Source organism: Vanellus vanellus, assembly GCF_965231255.1.
Source record: "Vanellus vanellus genome assembly, chromosome: 2".
Taxonomy (NCBI): domain Eukaryota; kingdom Metazoa; phylum Chordata; class Aves; order Charadriiformes; family Charadriidae; genus Vanellus; species Vanellus vanellus.
Genome location: NC_138906.1, coordinates 101,934,679 through 101,960,464, shown reverse-complemented (window position 1 = coordinate 101,960,464; position 25,786 = coordinate 101,934,679). Strand labels below are relative to the sequence as shown.

At 42.5% G+C, this 25,786-nt stretch overlaps 1 protein-coding gene across 1 annotated transcript in view; it reads right to left on the bottom strand.

The window, feature by feature from the left end:
- GALNT12 (polypeptide N-acetylgalactosaminyltransferase 12) overlaps positions 1–25,540 on the bottom strand; it is a 46,766-nt gene extending 21,226 nt beyond the window's left edge. Inside the window, exons 1-5 of the mRNA XM_082479116.1 lie at positions 25,063–25,540; positions 10,587–10,756; positions 9,699–9,888; positions 6,227–6,412; positions 3,878–3,995 (exon numbers count right to left, since the gene is read on the bottom strand). Of these exons, the coding sequence (XP_082335242.1) occupies positions 3,878–3,995; positions 6,227–6,412; positions 9,699–9,888; positions 10,587–10,756; positions 25,063–25,457 (1,059 nt within the window). The 5' untranslated portion in view covers positions 25,458–25,540. The remainder of the gene's footprint in view (positions 1–3,877; positions 3,996–6,226; positions 6,413–9,698; positions 9,889–10,586; positions 10,757–25,062) is intronic.
- Positions 25,541–25,786: the final 246 nt, after the last annotated feature.

Sequence of the window (25,786 nt, the reverse complement as noted above, 5' to 3'; positions counted from 1 at the left end):
ATGACAACAGATCAACAACGGGACTTCTCCCATTGCTCTCCCTGGGACTTTTAGGGATCTAGAAAGTCACTAAAGATGAAGGCTTTCAGCATACATAAGATGGATATTGTCTTCAGACTGCTAATTTTAAGTTTCATAGATTTCTAAATTAAGAAATTTGAGAGAAATCCCAAGTATGTTGTCTCTGTTGATTTGGTTTTGGATAATGAAGTCACACCTTCACAGTGGCACACCACTGTGCTTAGTAACAAAGTTGGAAGCACTCTATACGTGTACTTTTAAAACAAACAGTTTCCTTAAAGGTACGGGTAATTCATTATTCAACTATCGGGAGCACTGGATAATCTTTACTTCCTGGATTTAAAATTTGCTTTTCATGAGAGGTTTTCTTCTTTTTGGGGAAGCAGTATAGTTGTCACGTGAACAGAAAGATGATTAAAGGAATTAAACAAGAAAGCTAGAATTCTGTACTGATCTTTTAAAGAATTTTCGTAATTTCATATCTAAGTTACACTACTGCCATTTTGAAAGCTGCTAAGAAACCAGCTATCCACTTTCACTTTAAGATCTCCCTTTTTGAGACGTTTCAAAACAATAGCTTTCTTACATTAGGATTTCTATATCCAAGATTACTTTTTTAAAGTTGAACTTTATCAAATGATTTGTTTGTCAGCAAATATTAAGTGCCATTAAATTTATTAAAGTTCAACAATTTCCATATTTGTTATATTCCTTATAAGCATTTTTTTATCATTACTGTTTTGATCAGTCTATTTTTAAACAAGATATGAGGAATGGACCATAAAGACTACTCAAGTAAAAATGTACAGTTAAGAAGGAAGCATATTTTTCTACTCTTCTGTGATAGTCAGATTTAAATGCAGTAAAACAGGCTGACCATTTCACTGTTAAATTGCCGCCAAAAAGTGAATTCCCCAACAACTATTTTTCAATAATTAAAATTCTGAATTTCTTTAAAAGATAACTGTAGGTTGCTAAGCAATGCTCATTAACTTCTGCTTCCTTTATTAAAACAGTTCAAAACATCTCTTGTCTTTGTCTGTTACAAAAAAATTACGTATACTTCAGCCAAGCAATGCCTCAAAAGGTTTGTTTATTTTTTTGAATGGAAAACACATTTTGATCTCTCTATAAATCAGGTACAAACAAAGAGGAAGGAAAAGAGAGAGAAAGCAAGGAATTCACTAGAGAAACCAAAGTGGACTACTAAATGCTAAACAAGTGACTGCAGGTTCACCTCTAAAAATATTTGCACCTCCTTTAACAGAGAAGCACATTCGATTTCATCTATGTTTTGCATGCACACATGCATGAAAATATGTTTCTTTACTAGGTCTCGCAGTGCATTATAAAAGCGTACCTTTTTCCTTCAGCACAAAAAGAAAACAAGGTGACATTCATTTTTACTTTCACTTTCATCTTGGTGCGTGCAGACTATCGACCTTTTTTCCTCTTCTTTTCAGAAACAGCTGGCATTATGAAAAGCTACAGTAAAAGTACAGATCTCGCCTTGGGATCCTCATCCTTGCCAGGGTCTTTGGACAACTGACCCAACGGCTGGGTCAATGAATGCTAAATAAGAAAAGCTCTATACGCTCTACCACCTCCATTCTAACATTTTAGGACTCTCTGGAACAAATAAAAATATTAAAAAGAAAAAAATTCTACCTCCTGAACAAAGACAAACTGCGGAAAATACTCAGTTCCTGCCCTTCTCTCTGCTGCAGTTTTGCTTGCCAGCTTGGAGCTGCCCCCCCTGTGCACCCCCTGGGCTCACGCGTGATCTGCCAGGGGCTGAGTGGGCAAAGGGACCTTTCCCCAGCTGCGTGAACCCATCCCTGCTGCTCCCACTGCGAGACAGATTCCCACATCCAGACAGAAAGAAGCAACACAAAAAGATGAGAAAAGAGAAGACCCCAGACAATCGCAGGCATATATATCATCCAGGCCCGCGGACAATGAAATTTCCAACCGAAGAAAGGACTTATCAGTAAATAAGTTTGCCTTTTTGCGCATATGTGGTTTTCTCTCGTGCTGTGATGGTGGGTTGAAGGACAGACCGCAGGTGTAGCAAGCGGAGGTCCCCAGAAACAAACTGATGTTGCAGCGCCACTAGCAGGACCAAGAGCAGAGAGGAGGAAAAAAGCTGCAACCAGGTTCCCCGCGCTCCACGTACAGGAGGGGGAAAGATGAAAGGGCAAGTTTTGCGTCCCTCAGAAAGAGGAGTTTCAATGCCCGTTAATGCCCATGAAGTGAAATTTTATCCAGCCAAATAGCATTAAGCAATTAGAAATCGAGGCACATGGCCTCCATCCTGCATTCAGCACACAGCCTCCATCTCTCTTACTCATCATGCTTTTAGCCGAAGCTTTGTCCTTGTTGCACCTCTCAAAACCATTGAGAATTTCTTCGGTTTAGAATAATCAAAGTAGGAGAAAGAAGAGACTTGAGGACAAGTCCTTTCATGTCATCAGGAGAGGGTGGTGTTTTCAGAGGTGAGAAGAACAATGAATTGATTTACAGTGTTTTTCAGTATCCCTGCTCCTAATTTTCAGGTCTGGCAGGTCTAGAAGCCACAGAGACAACAGAATTAACACTGATTTATCGCTCTTGACCTTCTTCAGCACCATGGGCAGCCAGAAGAACACAGTTAAGCAACATGAGAGCGCTCGGCTCTCTTCCATAAAAACCCTCACCACAGGAAGCACGAGTACAAGGGCTTTAAACCAAATAGACAAAAGTATGTGCTGCACACAATTTGGATCCAAAATGCCTAGATCCTACTGGCAATCTGCACTAGTAAAATTAACACACCCCAGCATATTTGCTGGCCATTGCAGAGTTCGTCCTGCAAAACTGTTGGCCTCCCAAAAGAGAGCCGCTCGATCAGAGAAACGCAAATATGACCATCAAACATACCTGAAAACGAGCAGAAAATCCAAGGAAAATTCAGTATACTAAGTTGTGAGCTCCCTGCAAGCCAAAAACGGCCCTGCAGGGTACCTCTTACACCACCATTGGATTGCCTTGGCAAGCTAAGGGTGATAGGGGGCAAACCACAGGCCACCGGGGCTCAGTGGGAATGAGCAGCAGCAGAGGTAACAGCAGAGGTGAGGAGGAAAAGACTGTTTTGCTTGTCAGTCTGGACCGTCTTGTATCGCCTCTCTCTTCCCCTACCCTAAATCCTTTTCATTCCAGCTATCTGCCTGCCTCACACCTGAGCATCGGTCCAACCCTCTGGTGGGGTACAGCTCTACAGTTCCTGGAGATTTCCCCCATGACCTTTTATAACCTTTACACAAACTTTTCATGAAATGAAACAGAATAAAGCCTTGAAGCAGTGCAGCGGCTGGCTTGTCCTGCCCTACTGGTAACTGCAATCAGCTGCCTCCTGCTCACTCCGTCAACCGCGGTGACAGCTCCGAGTCACATTGGAGAATTGTAAATGTTTCTTTCCAACGATCCTCCTCAAGGCACAGAATGTAAATTTCATCCTCTGATATCACACCACTATGTAAATTTTATACTGGCATTCAAAACGAAGGCATGTTTTTAAAAATTAATTTTAAATGGCTATTTGGAAAGAAAATACAGCTATAACAAAGTATGAGAACAAGGAAAAGAGATTCATAAAAACATCTAGTGGGAGGTGTCCCTGCCTATGGCAGGGGACTTGGAACTCGATCATCCTCAAGGTCCCTTCCAAACTAAACCATTCTGTGAGTCTATGATCTCCCCAAAATATTCTCTTCTTACTTACATTACAGCTATCTCATTAAGTAAAAGGACTTGAAGAAAGAAATAAGACGCTTATTTTTATTCTCAGGAAAAAAAAACTTTTAATTGAGCCACTTACCCTAAATGAGAATTCAAGGTTTTCTCCTCCCCAGACTTCCATTCCTGTGTCATATGAACCAAGATAATCAAAATACTTTTTGCTCACAGAAAACAATCCACCTGCCATGGTTGGAGACCTATAAAAAAGAATAGTAACTCTGAATTGAATAAAAAGCAAAAAAATATAAATCAAGAAACCAATGCAGCAGATAAAAAATACAGTATATTTTTGTTTTCCATTTTCTCTGTCTTTTCTGGATACAAAGTAAGTCAGCCATTGATCAGTTATCATCAGGCCATTTAAATTTAATTTTGTAGTGAAAAATTGTATCTGAAACAAGCTCCATAATGTATTAAAATAAAAATAACAATGAAATCAGAGGAGATATACATTGTTTTTATATAAATTTCTGCAACCACAGTGTCTTTGTGAACGACCAGTATCCTTATGTTTTACTTAAGTAATAAGTAAACAAATATTTTGCTTCAGTAATTAATAACAACATTCCCGATCCCATTAAGTGGAAAAAACTCTCAGACATCAGTTGAGCGGGGTTAAGTAAATAGAGCCCCAAAGATATATTTTTTTTTCTCTTTCTAAGACTTGCCCTTCTGTATTTCTTTGATTTTTTTTTTTTTTTTTTACCAAGTTTAGGAAAAAAGAAAAATCGGGGGTCAAGACCGGATCCTCATCGAAGACCACAATGCCCAGAGCAAAAACACACTTAAGGGATGTAGTTTCAGGAGGTTAGTGTGTGCACATATACATAAGTTTGTGGTTGTTCAATATTGTTCTTAACTGTTTACAGTCTCAGAAAATGACCCTCTTTAAAGTGCCAAGCATATAATGCTGGTTGGAACTAAATTCAGCTGACACTTTATGAATTTTACTAAGTTGCTGTTGAGGTAAATATTAACAAATGCTCACTGCAGTGATCAGTTACTCTTAATCTGTCAAAACTAATTTTACCAGCCATCTTTTTGAAGCAACACTGTCTTACACTGTCATATGTTGTTTCAAAGAATGGAATGAGATGAAGTGAGACAGAAGGAAAAAAACCAAACTCCATAAGCAGCCAAGCTCTTCTGTCTCACTCCAGATCTCGTCTTTCCAAACACAGCTGTCGGTGACACCGCTCTCAGCGCTGCTGCCTTCTCCAGACACTTGCCGAGCTCACAGTCCTCGGGCTACTCTGAAGCTTTATCCCTCATCGGTTTCCCCTTGGCACGCCAAAGACAATTCTTCTCGTCACGGAGAAGAAAAGCATCACATTTAAACTAAAGGCATTAATATCATTTACTCCGTTTTGAAACTTTTTTTAAGGAGGATGTGGACTAATATATGCTGAGAATGACTAAATTACTGCCTCGCTTTTCCCATTTTTTGAAAAAAAAAAAAAAAAAAAAGTTCTCTCAGTTGAGGAAAGTTCATTAATATTTCTGAAGTAATGGGTATCATTATCATGGTAAGCGACCTAGAAAAGACTGAGGAAAATTAATCATTCTGTATCTGTTGTAGCCCATAAGACAACAGATTATAAATAAGAGCAAGGACTAATAAAATTGTGATGTTAAGAAATGAAGCGACTGTTTGGCATTTTTACAATACACTACTGAAATACAGCAACTTCCAAGTTGAACATAGCAGACCCTCAACTATCAGGTCTACAGTGTCCATTTTCCAGATGCATTGTTTATATTCTTACCTTACCTCTCCTAAAAATACAGCATGGAGTGACAAATAATACCAACTGACTGCAATTTGTCTTAAAATAAAACAAAACTAAAACCCACAAGGAAGACATCTGTGGGAGCTCCTGTGGGTTAGCCCTTCATAGAAACTCTGGTGGGTCGAGTTGTATCATTTCATCCCAATAAAGAACTGGCAAACCGGTTCACCTGAAAACACCACAAGGAACCACCACTATCACTACAGCACAGACAGTCTTCAAAACCACTTTTGCCTTCTTACTGGTTGATGATTTTTTCCCTTTTACATCGTTAACCATGACACATTTTTTACAACGCGGATCTCTGCTTTGCACAGAAGACATTCTTCAGCATTAGTTATCAGTTACAACCTTTCCGTGTGCTGATAAGTGTCTGTGGGAGTTTGCAGGCACGAGTCAAGAGACTATTTGTGCAATAAGGATTCCATACGAAAAATTACACAAGAATTTCAGCTTTTCGAGCAATATTTTTCCAGGAGCATGGTGAGCAGGAGCTATTCTGGAAAAAAGGGGGACTAGAAGTATGTAATTCTTAGCGATACGCTAATTTCACAAATATTTGTCAGCACCTGGCATATCCAAGCAAAATCAAGCACACTTGTAACATTCACGGTTCCGTAAGATGAATAAAAATTAACCTGATCACATCGGTCTTGGACTTCCTCTGTTTTTGCTCTCTTTCAGGAATAGTATGCCAAGTGAAGACCAGCCTCCAGTCAAATCCACCAATCTGTGGCTCGCCAGCGTTTCCCAAGTACTCAAATGTATTCCAGTCAATAACATCAATAACAGGGCAGACAACAGCTGATTCTTCTTCCGCAATCCTAATATGTTTTTAAAAGAAAAGGGTGACTTCCGTTAGAAACTTCTCTCAAAAAACTAGAACTGTCAAGAACAGAGAACACTTACAGATACCAAACACAAAGTTTTGCTCCTTCTCGATTCATGCTGCAATACAAGGAAATAATGGCTTCAGGAATAACCATCGATTTCTTGCTGAGGATGCACCAGGAGGATGCATCAGGATGGACTCAGCTGTAGGCACCTGGCAAGCATCAATCTTCCCGGACAGTGGAAGCAAGGTATGCCAGATGGCTTGAGATAACACATTGAGCATCTGGCTTGGCTGCCACAGCCAGCACCACATTCCCAACAAAAATGTCTGGTTTGTATCGTACAGGTAGCAGCATTTCAGATATTAAGAGAGCAGCGTGACTGTATAGTTCTGCAAAGATGAATAAGAAATTAGCTAGCCTCTTGGCCCTTAAAGTCATGGTTGTTCTTGTAACTGCGATCATCTGCAAAAAGTTATACTGAGCACTGCAACTCAAAAACAAGCCATGAGCTCAAACAAAAAAACCCATGCAACATGGGAATTAGATCTCCAACGGCGAAACATACATGAAGGAGGCCTCCAGAAACCCTGGCAGCATAGGAGATAAAAAGGAGAAACAAGATAGTATTGCAGAATGACATACCTATCAGGAAGGCTGATCTAAAGAAAGTTAAGATCTTTATCATACTAAGAATGCATCAGAGCTGACGGCATTTCTTGCAGGTCTACTTCTGCAAGGAGATAAGCCTCATCCTCCCATTTCTCAATACCATGCAGGATTTTCTGGATTCCTTTCCAAAAGCATTTGCCCTTACAAAAGGCAGTGGGATCCTCTGCCTTCCCCTCAACTTCTGGAAAGGTCTCTCTCAGTAGTGGGAGAGATCAGCTTCAAGCACGCAAGCTCAAGCTAAGGTCTTTCTCCTAAATCACTCTATAGCAATCTTCTCTAGACTCGGCTTAGACATCTCCTGTTAGTTCAGTGAAACCAAGTGACTTGTTTGACTTTAAGATGCTGGTACTTGTTTTAGCCCTGCATCTTCTGATTTGCATATTCAAGAGGAGAAGGAAAACTGAACGCATTACATTGCCAAGCAAGGAAGAGATGCAATGTATCTGTCATTTGAGGAGCTAGTTCATCATGGGATTATTAAGCTTAAAACCTGCAGGCTGACCAAGGGGCTCTGACTGTGAAATTAGAGCAGCTTCTGCTGGTTAAATGCAGCAGAACAGAAGCAGTTGCAAAGAAGTATTGTCTGAGCCGAGAAAGACTGCCTTAAGTATGAAATGGTCTCTTGTTGCTGGACAGAAGATGAAACACAGCTGTTTTCATGATCTCCCACTGAAATCCTGCTTGGTAGAGCACACAAAAGCGCTTATACAAATATTGCTATCTCCTGTCTCACTTGCATAAAGCTTACATACAAAGCAATGAGAATGATACATACACAGGGGAATAAAAATCCCAATAAAATGTAAAAATGCTTTGCTGCTCCTGCAAAGGAAAAGGAGTAAAAATTAGGTAGCTGGCATGCGACACGTATGAAAGGAATCAGGTAAGTGAAAAGCCATCACCTTGTATGTAAGTTAAGAATTAACTAGATGGTACAATGCACAGGCAGCTTACAAATACAACTATGTTTGCACTGCAAAATGCTAACACTGTTCTATTGCTCCCGTACGTTTGAGTCAGATATGCCATGCAGACATCCCCTTAGAGATGAGGCTTGCATCTGCAGCAAGAAGGGCAAAAATTCCAAGACACATCCAGGGCTAACTTTTTACGGAAGGCGATTTGTTACGCTTAAAATTATCCCAATCCTTCCTCAAGATTGCCATCTAGTGGTTTACTAAAGAAGTGAAGAAATTACAGAATCCTCTCCACAGGTATGTGCTGTTTCTTCAGAGAAGTCATTAAATTTTATCCCTTTTCCTTTCTTCAGACTATCTATACCGTTTCATTGTTAACCCGCATTTGTCTGGAATATACTCTTTGTTTAATTTAGAAATTAGTTAAATACAACAATTTTAAGGAAAAAAAAAATAATTTATTCCAGGTACAGCTTCAAATGGACATGGGGCGTTTGAGAACACAAGTTCCACTAGGAATCAGGAAGACCTGCATGCCTCAAGACAGCATGTGCTTTTGGACATCTCCCTCCAGTTTGCATAGGGCTGTTTTTTCTGGTGCTTCTCTGAAGTCTACAGTACCTGGTGGGAATCTTTATAGGATGCAAATCAAACCACTGACCTTGAGGAAAGGATCTTTTTTTTTTTTTTTTAAATTATGTTTTAAAGAGAGCTGGTGTTCTACATACAATATCTAGGAGGTCTGATTCAGGTACTGTATCTATCAGTACCTGCTAATGGCATCCAAGGGGACAAAGACGTAAGCTGTCAGCGAGAGGGGCAAAAGCAATACACCCTCGTGCATGCGATACGGGGGGCAGCAGGGTGCCACGGTGAGACGTACCAGTGGCCGAACCGACACCAGGAAAAGCCCACGTATGGCTGCTGACTATGTGTGGGTGAGGCTTTAAGAATATCATAAATATTTTAAGTTGTAATAGAGAGCTAGTATTCTGGGTTTTAGGGGGTTTTGTTGTTTGTTTGTTTTTTTGAGGGGGTTTCTCTGTTTTTTGTTGTTTTAATAATTAATGGAAGTTTTATGACCTGCCCAACAGATCTGCAGTATAGATGAAAAACTACACAGCTGTAAAGTACAGTGTCCCAGGACAGATGGTGTCCAAGTAAAAGTCAATGTTGACGTAACATTAACTCCTCCTTATCCCACCCCATGACGCTTTAGATCAGAACCAGTTTTGGAAAGATGGATTCGCGCAGGACTAGAAAGATGGAGTTTACTGACTTCTATTCCAATCTGCTTACGTGCACATTGCCCTGCAATAAGGGCATGTTTCAGGGCACACATCTTGCCAGACCTCCTTCTCATCCACCCCCCAGGCTGATGGAAGTAGCCACCTTTCCCAAGGTAGCTTCGATGCTGGGGGAGGATTCCTCTTCCTGAAAACGAAACTTTCCCTTCTCTGAAGAAAAAGAGTAACCTGGTCCTCAGGAGGAAACAAAAATCCACCTCCTGATCTTCCACGCTTCCATTTGCTACCCCACCACCAGGAGATAAACCCTCGCAGTGCCTCGGGGACCAGGCTGTGGTAACCTCCCATAAACGTCTGCAAAGAGTCATTTTTCCAAGTGTGCCAAACCATCTCTTCTCCTTCTGCAGTGAGAGAGAAAACCAGCCAAGAGCGTAACCTCACCTTTCCAGCAGCGGCTCCAGCCAGCCCTCGTGGCATTCGCAGTGGCAGTCCAGGAACGTCAGGATGTCCCCTTTCGCCACAGATGCCCCCAGCAGCCGGGCTCGAACCAGCCCCTCTCGCTTGTTTGCGCGGATAAGACGCACCTTGCGTAAGCCAGCCACGTAGTTTTCCAAAGTCTCTTTTAAATGTTCTGTAACAAACCAAAAAAAGAGAAAGGAAGAATATAGTTCTGCAATGATTGGTTTACGTCGTGCTACAGACACCTTTTTTTTTTGGCAGCATATTACTATACTGTCCATGTTAGGAAAAGACAAGGAAAAAGCGCAGAACTTGGATGGACACAAATCACGGTTACTTTTAAGAAACTGAATGCTTCATATTTGCCTCTAATTCATTTCAAAATGGTGTAAACGAGTCTCAAATGTTACGTAAAGTTTTTTGCATGTAAAAGTTTTATTCTTAACACAATTCACATCTGGTGGAAAATGCCAGCATTGTTTTGTGTCCCATAATTCAATTTGAGTCTCATAATTCAATATGTGTCCCATAATTATCAACAGATAACCAGGTAGCTTCTTACTATACCTGACACCAGGGAAACCTTGGAGCAATGAAAACTTTCTCCAATCAGGAAACCTGAAATGCTCCAACCAGACTGTAGTTACCTATGTATGGAAGCACTCAACACACCAAATGTGCTTCACCATTCTAAACTAAATTTGGTCAAAATTTTCACTGGCAGGCTACAAAAAAAACCCGTTCTCCAATTAGATGCCCATGTTGTACAATTTCATGGTATGTTACCAAACAGCATATCTTTTCCTCCTGTGACTGGCTAACCAGAAAACTCCACCAACAATCCACATCATTTAGAATTATTCTTCCTACCTTTGTCACTGTAATCATCTACAAGGATAATTTCTTCCAAAAGTATATCTGGAGATGTCTCAAGAACGCTATGAACAGTCCGCAGAAGGGTTGACCAAGCCTCATTATAAAAAGCTATCACAACGGAGGTTTTCGGCAGGCTGTAATAATCATACTTCTTCTCTTTGCATCTGTAAGGGAGGGGATCGCATTTAGCACAAGTGCAAAAGCATTTGCTAGTTTTCAGAAAATTATTCTCAAATGTAGAGGTCGTATGCTGCTTACTAACTGTAAAAAAGAATAACAAAGCATCTCAAAGGAGCTGTATGTACATGGAAAAGTCATGCCAACACTTTCAGGAAGCTGATCTTCCAGAAGTCCCGTTTCCACAGCAGCATTACGACTAAAATTCTGCAACCCCCAAAAACGTCTAAAAAGAAAAATAATAGGAGGTATTCTGAGCTGGTGTATGTGCAGTAGCTGCCTTTGCACAAAATTACCTCAAGCAATGGCCAAAGCCTGCCTCAGATTTCAGGAAGAAACAAACAAAAAAAAGGAAATATGAAACCTAAGTGCAGTAAAAACAGTAGCATAAATTACTGATAACTTGTGCTTTGGAAAATAAAACAAGTGCTAGACAGTAAAAATATAACTGCAAAGGAACAGCAATATATAAAGAGGGGAAAAAAAAACAGCAACAGAACTGAGACGCGTGCACACTGAGCAGAATTCGGGAAGCCCACAGAACTGCCAAGATATAATAGTGAAATCCACAAAAAATACAGACAGACATAGAAATGCATGGGTTTGGCTCTATGGAGAGCCAGGAAGTTTGCAAACCTTTGGATTAAGCTCCAGAATGTATATATATGAACTTCCCCAAACGAACATAAGGATGCCAAGAAACTTCCAGCTGAGCCAAACATGTAAATCATTAAAGATTCTCCCAGTCTGAAAGAATTTTAAAATAATGATGGCATTTATTACCATTTCTCCCCTTTTCTTAGGGCATTCTGTATAAGCAGTTTTGTGAAAATCCAACAGAAATGGTTTAGAGATGTTTGAATTTTCACAGAATCACAGAATGGTCAGGGTTGGAAGGGACCTCTGGAGACCACCTAGTCCAACCCCCCTGCCAGAGCAGGGTCACCTACAGCAGGTTGCACATGACGGCGTCCAGGCGGGTTTTGAATGTCTCCAGAGTGGGAGACTCCATCACCCCTCTGGGCAGCCCATTCCAGTGCTCTGCCACCCTCAAAGTAAAGAAATCCCTCCTCATGTTTAGATGGAACTTCCTATGCTCAAGTTTGTGCCTGTTACCTCTTGTCCTATCACTGGGGACCACTAAAGAAAGACTGTTCCCATCCCCCTGGCACCCTCCCTTTAAGTATTTATAAGCATTGATAAGATCCCCCCCTCAGTCTTCTCTTCTCTAGACTAAAAAGGCCCGAGTGCCTCAGCCTTTCCTCATAAGAAAGATGCTCCAATCCCCTAATTATCTTCGTAGCCCTGCCCGGAGTCCCCACGGCTTCTACAGGGCAGAAGGACATACTTCAGCTTCTGTAGGCTACTGCATCACAACAGGTACCAAAGCAGGTAGGACATCCCTCCTACCAGAACAGCAGCAAGTTCTCCAAAACCTGTGCTGCTGGGAGCTAAAGAGGGAAACCAGAACTGCTCAACAGAAAACATAACAGCAGAATCCCTCAGGTCAATTTAGGAGAATGGAAATTCCTCAAAACAGCCAGACAATGACATCAGAAGAAAACTGTTTACCTATAGCACATTGAGCCATATATGTAATATATATATATAAATATATATATTTCCTGATCAATTAATGCTGCTGTTGGCTATAAAAGGCAACTTCTGGGTTTCTTTAAAGATTAGGCAATATTTACCAAGATCCGTGGTACAGAAAATAATAATAAAAAAAAAAAGTCTGAATCTGAATATTCCTAAAATTAGAATTCTTAGGAAGGGAAAGAAAGTCTGTAGAGTACTTTTGTAATAAATACCTGAAAATGAGGAAGCAATGAGGAGAAATGACGCTTGGGCAGAGGAGGCCCCCGGAAGGGTGCTTCTCAAACATGAAAGGAATACTATGCAACAACACCCATTGCACACGACGCATATGCACACATACAGATATACACAGACAGGTAGATACGCAATACACACACACTTATTCAGTGAAGTACAAAACCACCCATCCGTCCAGGCTGTAACTTGTCCTGAGGCAAACAGGGGCATTAACAGAGAACTGCCTCACACCCTCGGCTGATGACAGAAGTGATTTATTTTGCCAAATGTTCACATAGTAACACATGAGAAAGGAGTGACATTTTAATTAACTTTTTTTTTTTTTTTAAATAAAAAAGGGCAGAAAAACCTACTGTATGAATCCAGTTTTAGGAATACGTATTTACTTTAGCCTATTGAAAAACATTTATGCTCAGTACCGCCAGGAAAAAAATTCTTCTTATATATCACAGTCACTTGCACCAGGTAATTTCAGTTCATTCCTTGATGGAAATGGGATCTTTACCTACCCATTTTAGAAAACCGAAGGAAAAAGAAATAAATAGAAAACCACTAGGAAAGCTTTCTCTAGAAAATATATCAGAAAGATTCATGGAATAATAACGCTGTATTCCCTTCTTTAAAAAAGGAAATCCAAAAGGCCTAAAGTAGCTTAAAAGGCTAATTATAGATTAAAGACTTCAATGGATTTGCCTGAAAATTACACGCTGGAGACGGGAAACATAATTTGGCACAGAGCAAGGCAATCCCCAAACTGTTTGTGATTCACTGAGCGTTGCTGCCCCCTTCGACGCGCATACTCTACACCGCGGGAAAAGGTCAGCCTCCCACGGGACACACCAGAGCACATGTTTCTTCGGTTTCGGAAGTCAAGAAAGAGGCCAAAACTATAAAGGGCGTTTTATTTACTAGCTCCGTGGTGGAAGGCAGCACACAAGTGCAGAGAAACAGCCCGGCTGGACAAGGCTGACAACCCACCGAAGAGAGAAACCATCTCTCGCCTCGTGTATTGAAACACACGCAGCACGACTGGACGCGGGAAAACTAATCATCACATATAGACCAACTAAAATTCTGAAACTCTTACTTGTAAAAAAATTAGGTGAAGTTAATCAACTTTTATGCAGATTCACGTTTATCTCAGAAATTATTTCCAAGACATGCATTCCTTACTAGATTACTACAAGAGCTCAACTGCTATAGCAGTCTTAAATATTGTTGATGAAATGAAGCAGAATTTTCCTTATCTTTCTGTTTTGAAAGAAATCTCAAAGACTTTTGCTCAGTCTTATAAAATAACTCCACCAGGGAGATTACAAACCTAAAGTGTTCAAACCCTGGAAAAATAATAGTGTAAGAAAACCATTTAAAAAAAGAATAAATCCCTGAAATGGAAATGCTTAGAAGCGTTGTTGAATAACAATTAAGCTGCATGCATATGGACACTAAACATTACCACTTCCCAAGATATACAAGCTTCAAAAAAAAGCTCACTACAAATATGAATCCTGATTTAAAGCCTAGTGGTCATAATTCAGCTTTTCCATTTCCTACCTCATATTTACAACAGAGCCACCTTAGCAGCGCATCTTCTGTATTCACCTTCACAAACTTCGGGATGTATTTTTATTCTCTGTGTGTCACCCAAGTATCCAAGCTCCTACTTCCCAAGTGAATCATTTCACTCCTACTTTGAGTTCTTCAGAAAAACAAACACGTATCAGTTACAGTATGTCATTAAAATGACAGGGAGGATACAAACCGGCGACAGCAGTCCAAAAATATGTTTTTGCAGATACTCGGAATGTATATTTATAATGCCTACAGTGCGAGCTGCTTTTACCTTCTGACTAAGGCGCTCTTCAGTGCCACCCTCAAACGTGTAACACCGTCCTTTCCCAATACAAGGTATCACGTTAAGACAAAATTAATTGCCTCTCACGTTATCCATCTAAAAGCTAGGTGCTAACTTTGAGCTAATTATCTGGACTCCGCATGTCCGTAAAGACAAACCCAGAGGCGATTCACCTCACCCTCCTTAAGACATTTATCTAAACCAGACAAACAGACCTTCCCCTTGTCTATAGAGGTTTAACTACAGAGCAGATATTTAACTTTAGCTGTAGAAAAGTTAAGTGACAGGAAACTACCTGTAGTCCCTACTATCAGCTGCCTGACACATCACCTTGAGCCTAGTTATCGTAACTACCAAACAGTTTGTAAAAACATTAACATAGACCCCGAGGAAATGAGTTGCCCGTAAACGTGACATTCCCAAGCACGGACAATAAATGCAGAAGCACTGTCATTTGTAGGCCTTTTGTATTCCTTCACTACACTCATTACCTTATTCAACCACAGGAGCTTTACTATTTATGTAGATAATAATTACATATATTAAAAAAAAACCCCACCGTTCAGTTAATGTGTGCATGTTGAGTGGGTTCATTTTCTTTGGAAAAGCACATGTATCTCCAGTCAAGCTGATTTTGGAAAAAGTTACCAGCTGCCAGGATCAGTCACTGAGGAAAACCCCATTGCCAGGGCATGTGAGCAGCTTTTTTAAAGCCAACAAAACAAAGGTATGTTTTAAATAGCACTTGGATTTCACTGAAAAACACCGATATATAACAGATAGCAACGGGTAACGTGATGCAAAGGAGTGACATCTTCTCAGCCTCTGCCCTGCGATGGCTCCTGTTCTCTGCAGCCCCACAAGAAAACGCACAAGCGGAGTCTTTGTGCGCAGCGGAGTCGCATCCAGAGAAAACGCAGCCGGGACTGCCCCATACCACCTGCCAGGGAGCGGGCTGGGACACTGCCCTGCTCCAGCAGCCGCCCGCTTCTGCATCTCCTTGGTTCCCCTCAGGCACCCTCTGCCACACTGCGGGGACGTTCCAGGAATACCTCCTGCTTGATCAACGCGGCTTAAAAGACAGGTATAAAGCAAGAAACGCCAGCTTTTGTTTACCAATTTGGAATAAAACAACCCTCTGCATTTTAAAAATTCTAATTGTATTCAGCCATGAATCTTTAAATTCTCAGACGGGAGGAGAGAGAGAGAGCAATGCTGTGCCTGAACACAAACTTAAAAACAAGTTTGCTATGTACCATCTTTCCTGGATCTTTCACTACAGCACCTACTGAAACATCCACAGCACCTCCACAAAACGCAAACTGAAGCAAAGCACGTAAAGGGGTATCATTATATACATCCACATTCCTGTGGGCTTTTGGTTTTACATTTTTTACACTGCATTTGCAAGTCACACTTTAACCGAGCCTATACGGCTGACAAGTTTTATAATTTAACCTTGGAATCTACTACACTACAAAATCTTCTGTTAGCAAGTTTTACAATAGATTATTTATTAGAAACTAAGGAGACATCAGTCAGGAAATGCCTAAACAAAATTAAATGGGCTATTTTAGAGAACATTTGTGCCAATTAATGTAATCACTCAATTTATTTCATTGTAAGGAGCTGTTTCTCTCCTAGAGATGCGTATCTATACACAGTGAAAGACAGCATGAATGTGTGCGTGCCGGGCATGCTGCCATGAGTTAATTAGGAATGGGTGCCGACATACTTTTATGTAAGAGTTTCGCCACAACTGCAACAATGATACAGCAAGAGAAAATACATTTTTAATCTCCAAATTTTATGTTCTATATGCCAAGTTACATGTATTTTAAGAAAAAATATGAAATGTCCCGTGAGTTTTCAAAGATTTGTTAAGAATACAATTGGCTCAAATTATTTCATGCTTTCTAAAGGTATACTTCTCTTTTAGAAATAACATACTGGAACACTTTTAATGGAAAAAAAGTATGTGTTGAAAATCAAGATGTTAATATTATTCTCAGCAATCAACAAAACCAGAATTATTCTAGACAGCTGAAATTTTTAAGTTTTGCTTTTGAAGTTTCATTATGAATGCCTGAAAACACACAAAGTTGAAGATTCTGTAGCTTCTCTCGCAAAGTTTGAAACGGCACGTGTCACTGCTCTAACCAATTTAACATGATTTATGTGTCTACAGTACATGACATTACCACATACGCACCATCACAGCATCATCTAGCAAACATTGTCAGGATCCTGCTCCAGGCTGGGTTGCATGCAGTGGGCTGGAACCAGGCTTGCTGGGTTTGTTATGGTGGGTGGTGGACATGCTGACTCACACCACCACCTCCTTTCTCTTCCTAATTTCATAGAATAGTAGAATCATAGAATGGTTTGGGTTGGAAGGGACCTTGAAGATCATCTAGTTCCAACCCCCCTGCCATGGCCAGGGACACCTCCCACTAGACCAGGTTGCTCAAAGACCCATCCAACCTGCCCTTGAGTGGTTCCAGAGATGAGGCATCCACAGCCCCTCTGGGCAACCTGTGCCAGCACCTCACCACCCTCACAGTAAAAAATTTCTTCCTCATATCTAATCTAAATCTACCCTCTTCCAGTTTAAAACCATTACCCCTCGTCCTATCACTACACTCCCTGACAAAGAGTCCCTCTCTATCTTTCCTGTAGGCCCCCTTTAAGTACTAAAAGACTGCTATAAGGTCTCCCCCCAGAGCCTTCTCTTCTCCAGGCTGAACAACCCCAACTCTCTCTATGTTTTTTATAGGAGAGGTGCTCCATCCCTCTGATCATCTTCGTGGCCCTCCTCTGGACTCGCTCCAACAGGTCCACGTCCTTCTTATGTTGAGGGCCCCAGAGCTGGAATTTGAACAGGGTTAGGACATTGAATTAAACAGCAGATGCCCTTTTAGTAAGAGGTGTGCTCAAATGTTGCATTTTGTAGATTGTAAGTGAAAGTGGATGATCTGGACGAATAGGCATCTCAATCCAATTTCAACTTCTCCACTTCCCACCCCATAAACTGCATAGGCGGCAATGTGAATTCAAGGGTCTGCCAGGCATCCTCACACAAAAGAAAACACCTCCTCCTCCCACTCTCCCAAAGCCACGGCAGAGGACACAGCTCTGCCGGGGTCCTCTCCTCCCCGCTTTCTCACTTCACCCTTCCCTCCTGCTCCCAGCAGCAGCTTAGGGTTCCGCAGGTCCATCCACGAGCATCCCAAACTCAGCAGCATGACACAGGTCACAGTGCTGGTTTCTGAGCCACCCTGCAGAGATACCGAGGCCGTGTTACCTACTCTGAATGTGCGTTTGAACAGCCGCTCCTCACCCCTACTTGGGGGAGAGCAACCTATGGATAAAATCCAACGTGTAAGCCAAAAGCGACGCAGCCCTATTACGTCAAAACCCGGGATGCAGAGGTGCAAAATTTCCAATGAAATTAAAGGATATGATAAATCAGGTTATTCTTCTCTCCTCAAAACACTGCCCAACTTTTCATGCAAATTTATTTTCTCACCTAAAACTACCTTGAATCAACTGTCAGTTCTGGTTTTGAAGAAAAAAAAAAAAAAAAAAAAAAAGAAAGTCTTATCTGAGCATGGAAAGGTTGCACCTGGTTTTGCACACCTACATACCCCACGTGCGTTCAGATACTATAGCAAAAGGCCCTGACGTTTACGGAAGGTGTGTCTTGGTTTGATTAGCAGATAGCAACGAGGTGCTGATAACCGCCAGAAGGGCTGAATTATTTGAGGCTGGAACACGTAAGCAACGCGAGTTAAAGCAACGCTGGCCCCACGCTTCCCACCACTCGCCCCCAGCCCAGGTAAATACTCCCTAAATTGTGTCTGCTGAAACAAACCTCATTAAGAAAGAGCCCCCCGGGATACAGTCCAGTCTACAACACCACCATATGATCAAGTCTTTGTAAACAGAGGCTAGCTAGATTGTGAAATGGTTTTCTGGATTATTTGACGTTTTAAAGAATGATACTCCCAATGACAATAAGGTCTCGACGAGACAGGCTGCCAAACACTGCTTTAAAGTTTCAGATAACAAAGGGCTGCGCTGGCTAGTATAAAAACATTGTGAAAAGCAAGGAAGAAAGCTGGGAAGTCTGAAATAGAGGAAAATATTTGCAAAGAAGTTTGAGGGGGGAAGAAAAAAAGCAAATCTGTTTAAGACAGATTAAAAATACAATATGAAAAACTGTCTAGAAAGCCCACCTAGGATATAGATCTTGTCCACCATCATAAAATCCACAAATTTAAGAAATTCATAGATCCTCCTAATTCCAAATTGTTAGAAAAAGGCAATAGAAGTTGCTACCTAGCCCAGATTCTGGATGTGCAGATCAGAAGGCATTTCTGCACATGTCCATAGGGAAATAACAATTAATTTTTATTTTATTTCGCTGATTTGGAACAGTTATTTGAAACATTTTGCTCAAACGGTTACCCGTGTTTGCAGTTTTCTTCCAAGGTCATGAGATACACTTAACAGTTGCACAGAGCCATACGATTTCCTACACCTACATTCAGAAACTTACTTTGATGTGAGTAATTTGATTCAGGACAAGAAAAATATTTTGCAAAGTAATACAATAACTGAAAGAAGCTATTGTAACCATCATTAATAGTATGGTGTGGATGCACCTGGTCCTTACAGACTATTGTGTGCAGTAAAAGCACCGTTTGAAGAAAGAAAAAGAAAAATCATAATTTGTGGTTACTGTCACTGATCTGGGAAGTCAGGTTAAAAATGAAAGCAACCAAAACCAAGCACACTCATCTAGGTGTCAGAGGAAGCTGAGGATTTCTACCAGAAGCTGTAAAGAAAAACGGCCAAAAAATAATCATGTGAGCTCTTCTGGAAAACGTTTGCAGGTTTCTATTAAAGGAAAGCATAATGACAAAGAAAACTGACTTATTTTTACAGAAGATGGGAAACAAAAATAGTAAAATATCCTAAATATCAAAGCGCTTGTGGAAGCATTGCTATAAAACACAAGCCTGCTCAGTAAAAAAAATAAATAAATAAAGCAAAACCAAACAACAATGCTGCAGATTTATTACTCCCTCATTTAACTGCGTAAGGGAGGAAACGTGATGTCCCAGAGACACACTGCTTTGCAGGTCTAAAGCCTGTTTATAAATGCAAGGAATCCTGCCCACTAACAATAATGACCAAAAGGTATTACGATTAATGTAGTTACCAGCGACCAATCATCCATTCCAGAAAAGCTCAGGAAACACACCAAACAACAAAAACCCAACCCCAAACCAGTGACCACAGTGTTACGAAGCCACTAAAGCAAATACACCTCCAAGTGTTTTAGGCACAGCACTTGCTCCTAAGTAGAAGAGCGCTGTGTCTTCCGGACTCTGATCCAATGTAAAGCATGGGAATACCTGCGCCAAAGCAAGCGCTGGGCGCGGAGCACGCAATCAGCGGCACGTTTAGAAGAAAGGGATGCGCCCACAAGGTCAAGATTCTGCAGATAAACTCGCCAAAGAGTTCAATTTTGCCTATCCATGCTGGGGTGGGGGGGAAGTCACTGCAGTTATTTCACTTTTAGGTAAAGATGGAAGAGAAACCTCTGGGCGAAGTCAGGCAGTCGCGGTGTGCCGGGGAGGAAACACCACCCAACGGCCACGCCATTTCCTGGAACGGGGTCAGGTTAAAACTCCTGGCCGGAGCAGCGCGCCCATCAAAATCAGATGCTGTGATTTTTGGAGTAGAAGAGGGACCAAAACCTGATCTCGAGCATTATGCTGGGAATTTGTGAGTGAGACACTACCAGGCGAGCAGCCTACGTAGTTTGGTATTTACAACCCAGTAAACAAAAAACATGATAAGAAGAGAGACTGTAAAAGGATCACATTCAAATCTGGGAACAGGCAGACAAAGCAGTTTTGAAAGTCAGAAAAATCTTAGTGCAAGATTGTTACTCTAAACTCAAACAGCCCAAAAAATAAATATTACTATACGGCACAAATGATGAGGACAGAGGAAATTAAGTATTTGTGTGTATCTATTTACCTATATATACAGTCACTTAAAGATATATACACAGCTACTTAAATACATCCATTAAAATATACTTACATATAAAACATAGGCCTAAACAAACCTTCTCTCCAAAACACAGAAAATCATCTAGAATTGAAGAACCCAAGCAGAAAAACTGGAAATTTATTTCTTACACGTTGTAATAAACTGTAAAAGGCTGTCTGAGACCTGACCAGTTGTCTGCCTGATCCTGCAGTACTGTAAAATGAGCACGCGGCAAGAAGTCCGTCTGTCCGGGATGCAGCCGTGCCGTTGTGCGGGGAGTGGGGGGAAGGCAGAGCAGCAGCGGCCAAAACGCACGGCCCAGAGCCCATCCTGCTGCCCCCACAGGGCATCAGCCCCAACAGGGCCCTCAGTAAGCCAATGGCTTGTTTTAAACCTGCTATAATTGTTGCTTCCTATACATGTATAAACTCCAGAAATGAAGGACAGACATTGGGAAGATTACGTGGGCCATCTAGACAACATGATGATTTGGGGAGATGGGAAATTTCACTGTGGCAGTGATGTAGCCCTGAAAGATGCACCCAGAGAGGCTGCTGGATCTCCGTCCTTGGAGACTTTCGAAATTTGTCAGGATGAGGATGACCTTTAGCAACACACTTTAACACCGAAGTTTCCGTACAACTAGAAACCCCTGAGGTTCCTTCCAACCTCTGCCATTCTCTGACCCTCCGGCATATTTCACTTCTGGCCTTGTACGAACTACATCACTATTTAGCAATTTCCTTACATTCCTATGCATAATGTTTTACCAAAAGAACATCTTTATAGTTTGTTTATACATATTAAATGTTTATTTAATTTGTTTTTATGTATGTTTAAATATATATTTAGGTATGCATATATGTATACATATAGGTACACATATATACATAAAGGTACATATATATACATATACACACACACAATTCTACCCACCAATAAAACTAAAGAGTTTCTGTGTGATGAAACACGGTATTATCAGTTGCTGACCTCAAGCGCAGACATTTAAAGGAAGCAGGAACTGTGTAAAGGAAACGATAGAAGTTGTCGAGTTCTCCAAGTCTGTGTTTCAATAGAAACAGGATCAGTTCTCAGAAAAACATGTTACAGTGGTCTGTAATAACAAGAAGGAATAAGGGACTCCTGAAAATTTACATTGGCAAGAATATATTAGCAGAAGAAAACACCTAAAGCAGAAGAAACTTTATCATAAAGTAAGTAACATCTGTATAGCATTCATAGTCCAATATCATCAAACAATACATTATTTGGAGGAGTAATCTCAAGTCACACTAGTCGTCTTCTATTCCTGCACAGTATTACCAGACATAGGTATTAGCAAATTACTATTGACACATTTCTGGTCTGATAGCAGGTCCAGGATGTACAACATGGAGCAGTGGGCAAAGGTTTTTTCGTCATCAGTTTCTGATAAAGCAACACCTTGTGTCCATCGTTTTACAGACCAGGTTTAAAGGCTTATTGGTTCATATATCCTCAGCAAAATTCTAGTTTTCACTAGATTCACGTTTGTGATTTTCACAAATTCACCCCCAGAGACTGGGTTCACTGGCAAGCGTGGGAGGACACTGAGGTTGGAAAGAGCTGTGGGACACCCAGGTGGTGGGAATGTTGCCAATCTTTATTTCCCTCTCTTACATCCTTCTGTTTTCCTGGGATCTAAAACTTCCAGGCTTACCTCCACACACATAAGAATACACTGAAACAGTCCAAAAGCCCATAGCCCAGAATAAAGTCTCCAAGCATAGTATCTGTTAATATCTCATGAATACTTGATTTGAATTTTTTAGTAGAACTTTCTTGCGCTTTACAGGAAAGGATTTTTGGAACAAGGAGGTAGCAGAATTTGTTCTATCTAATTCATACATCGATATAGTATTGCAGCAGCTCAGCAAGAAGCACCTTCTTAGTAGCCTGTCTTTCAGGCTTAAGAGCTCTAAATTAATTAATCACTTCTTTATGGAAGCCATGCCGTAAGTTGAACCACATTGGGTCCAACACACATTTTTGTGGAACTTTACCAGTGATGTGACCCTCCACTACTAAAAAAAAAAAAAAGCAAACAAACAACAAAACAAAACAAAAAATCACAACTGCTTCCCAGCTTTTATCCAGTTATTTATAAATGCAAGGAATTTTCACCTTATTTCACAGCTGTTCTAGGAACTTATCAAAAACCTCTGGAAATAACACCACACTTCCTTATTCGGATAATTACGACCTTCAAAGAACTCCAATAGGTTTGTGAGACACGTCATCCTTGACAAGGGCCAAGTTGACTCTTTCTCAATAGATCACACCTACCTACCTGCTACTAGTTCTTTTCCCTACCACAGTTTCTAAATAATATGCCTGGAAGAGATTCAAGGCTTACCAGCACACAGTTCTCTGGTTCTCCATTAAAAAAAAAAAAAAAAAAAAAAGTGTATTTGTCACCTTCTGGTCTTCAGGTACCAAAAGTTTTTCATTGATCACACCTAAAATTGAGCCTTTGCATATTTTTTGTGTACAGCTGAAGTCTAGTTGAAGTCTATCATTACTACTTATTTTCTACCATTGTAGCCTCACCCATCACCCAAATGTTCATTAAAGATCATAAATGGTCAAGCATTACCAACCTTAAAATAAAGAAACCAAATTATATTTTTCCTAGACTTGACATTTCAACCTGTATAGCCTCTGAAGTGCATTGAAGTGCAATAAATTTTCTGTCACTACAGGCTTGGTGATATCTTTTTCAATACTTTTTTCTTTTTTTAACTTAGATCTCTCAGACAGTCTTCCTTCTTAAGAGAGGTAGTTAACAATTCCATTGCAAAATTGTCTTTGGGGAAGTTTTTTTTGCATTTGCTGTCTGAGTTGGATAGATGTTCTGTGATGTTTCTGCCATAATTTAGATTTAACTGTGTGAAAAGGCATGCAGCACCTGCCAGCAGATACCACAACAGCACAATACAGCCCCAGCCTCAGAAGGCAATTATCTCTGGGATTATGTCACTGACGCTTTGCAATGCTTTTGGTTTGAATACATTTTGTCACTCCAACATCCAAATACTCAAATCAGAAAGTGTGTGTCACTGTAGCAAAATCCATCTGCCTATTCACATCATTTTCACTTCAAGAATCTCCCCCCCTCCCCATCTATAATGTCGCCTGCTCAACAATGGTGATCTTCCGTCTCCTCCAACACCCTGCCTGAGAGAAATGGCAGGAGTCCAAAATAATTAATTGAAATTATTTAAATTCTTCCTCTAGAAACGCAATATTTTTAGCTTATGGTCTACAGACTGGTTCTAAGGCAGAATGAAAGAAAAACAAGCCTACTGTCACACTTAAATTTACAATAAAAGGGCCTTGCGCTTGCACTGCGGTTGTTTAAGAGCCATCACAGGATTCTCGTTTTAGATTCAGCACTTATAACTACAGTCGGGTGAACTACCAGACAGGACATACGGACGTGAAGCCAACTCATGGCAGAGACAAAGCCTTGCTTTTTCTCCAGCTCTTGGCCACCATACCACACAAACCTGTTGCAGTGAAATTACCTGGCTGAGGCCAAGCTCGGGTGAAAGAGAAGAGAGGACTCTGCGGCTGTAGCTCTGTCCTGACCCCTTTGGCTGAAGGCACATACCTCTGGCCGACCCATTCCTCTCACCCCCCGGCTGCTCGCTTACAGGACAGCCTGCGCTGGGGACGGCCGCTCAGCTAAACCCAGGGTCTGCCTTAGCCCAGAACAGACCATGGCATTGGTTCCGCTGCACGCCACGGGCTTCACAACTGCGCTGACCTGCTGCCTGTAAACCAGAATCATCTCAGCAAACAGCAGCTAAACAATCGCTCATGCCATTGTCAGGCATTAGTGCCGTAACTGTGAAAGTAATTCATCCCAGCAACTAAGTATCCAGGAACAAAGAAAGTCCAAGTTTAGAAGAACCTTACGCATCTCTGGGAGCGTTTCTGGTAAATCTGATGATAACACAATCTGCTTTACACTGTGTGGCATAAGACATATGAATACAACGCAAAGCTGAAGTTTGGGAAGCACTACATTTGTAAAGCTGGGAGTGACTGGAAAAGTACACTGCTGCCTACGGTGACTTACCCAGGGGACAGCAGCAGGTGAAACACGGCACCGTGCCACCACTTCAGGGCTCAAACCACCCCCTGCCAGGGCTACCGGAGAAAAAAAAAACACCTCCCCTGAGCTGCACATCCACCGCCAACCGGCTACTGCTCCTGCCATGCGGAGAGGCGGGGACCAGGCAAAAATCAGCGACGGTTTTAAGTTTGTGAGCAAACGCTGTGATTTTAAAGCGGTGGCTGGTGGGGGTGGGAATAAAGTTTTACAATCCTCCAGGTTTCTGAGCGAGCTGCAGCCGGGACACGATTGCGCCCCACCGACCGCTGCTGCCACCAAACACCCCTCTCGCCCCGGAGAGCCGCTCTCGGCAGCCACACCGGGGGCAGGCACGGCTCACCTCGGGGCGGGGGAGAGCGGCGGGTACTCACAGCGGGTGCCAGCGCTCGGGCAGGCGGCGGTGCAGCGAGATGCGGTCGCTCAGGTAGATGTTGATCTGGTGCCGGCGGATGCTCTCCTCCTGGCGCCGCTTCTCAGCCGGGCTCAGCTCCAGCCGCACCGCCCGGCCCAGCTCGCCCAGCGCCCCCGGCTCCGGCGCCGGCTTCGCGTACACCGGCTTCCGCAGCAGCTCGGCGGCGGCGGCGGGCGGCGAGGGTGGCGGCGGCGGCGGCGGGGCGCGGCGGGCGGCGTGGCGAGGCGGCGGGCCGTGCCGCCAGGCGAGAAAGCCGACGGTGGCCAGCAGCCCCAGGGCCAGCAGCGCACCCCCGCCCCGGCAGCCCCGGCCCCGCTTGCCCCAGCACATCCCGCGGCCGAAGCGGCCGGCCATGCCGTGCCGTGCCGTGCAGGCGGCGGGGCCGCGGGCGGGCGGCCTCTCCCGGACACGGACGCGGAGACGCGGACGCGCCTCACGCCCCGGGCGGACCGCGGCGAACTTCTCACGGACCTGCCCACGCCGCACCACCGGCCCGCCGCCAGCGCTGCTGCCGCCGCCCCCGGCCAGGAAACCCGCACCCGCCTCCTCCGCCGCCGGCTCCTCCCGCCGCCCCGCCCCGCCGCCGGTCAGCCCGCAGGGGCGCGGCGCGGAAGAGCGGCCGCGGAGCGGGGAGCGGCTGCCGCCGGCGCCCCCGGGCAGGGAAACGGCCCCGGCGTGTCGGG